Source organism: Eimeria mitis, genomic scaffold (assembly GCF_000499745.2).
Source record: "Eimeria mitis Houghton genomic scaffold, Emh_scaff2722, whole genome shotgun sequence".
NCBI classification, from domain to species: domain Eukaryota; phylum Apicomplexa; class Conoidasida; order Eucoccidiorida; family Eimeriidae; genus Eimeria; species Eimeria mitis.
In genome coordinates this window covers 161-741 of record NW_013571069.1, presented here as the reverse complement: position 1 = coordinate 741, position 581 = coordinate 161, and the positions used below count along the sequence as shown (strand labels likewise).

The following is a 581-nucleotide window of genomic DNA, read 5'->3' as shown; positions in this document are numbered from 1 at the left end:
TGCTGCTCCTGCAGCAGCAGCAGCAGCTGCTGCTCCTGCAGCAGCAGCAGCAGCAAAACGACAGCGATTGCCCAGATGATGCTGCAGCAGCAGCAGCAGCTGCTGCTGCTGCTGCTGCAGAAGCAGATAATGATGAAGACACTGCAGCAGCAGGGGAACAACCCGCGACTGCAAGTGCTGCTGCAGTGACTGCAGCAGCAGCAGCAACGTGAGTCAAGCAGCATCAGCATCCGCAGAAGCAACAGAGAGCAGCAGTAGCTGCTGCTGCAGCAGCAACAGCAGCAGCAGCTGCTGCAGCAGCTGCAGCAGCTGCTGCAGTGTTGAGCTGCGGTACAGTGGAGGCCCGCAGGTGAGTGGGCTGTGCTGCTTCGAGCAGCAGCAGCCGCAGCAGCAGCAGCAGCAGCAGAAGCAGCAGCAGCTGCTGCTAACAACTAACGAAGGGGCCCTCGTTTCGGTGACAAGACACAGCAGCAGCAGCAGCAGCAGCAGCAGCAGCAACAGCAGCAGCGTGCAGGTGAAAGGTCTTCGTGTGGGCAACAGCAGCAGCAGCAGCAGCAGCAGCAGCAGCAGCAGCAGCAGCA

At 60.8% G+C, this 581-nt stretch overlaps 1 protein-coding gene across 1 annotated transcript in view; it reads left to right on the top strand.

The window, feature by feature from the left end:
* The window catches only part of EMH_0057700 (uncharacterized protein), a gene marked incomplete at both ends in the record, with an annotated part of 1,285 nt that overhangs the window by 565 nt on the left and 139 nt on the right, over window positions 1–581 (top strand). Inside the window, 1 exon segment of the mRNA XM_013497506.1 lies at window positions 441–581. Within this exon segment, the coding sequence (XP_013352960.1) occupies window positions 441–581 (141 nt within the window).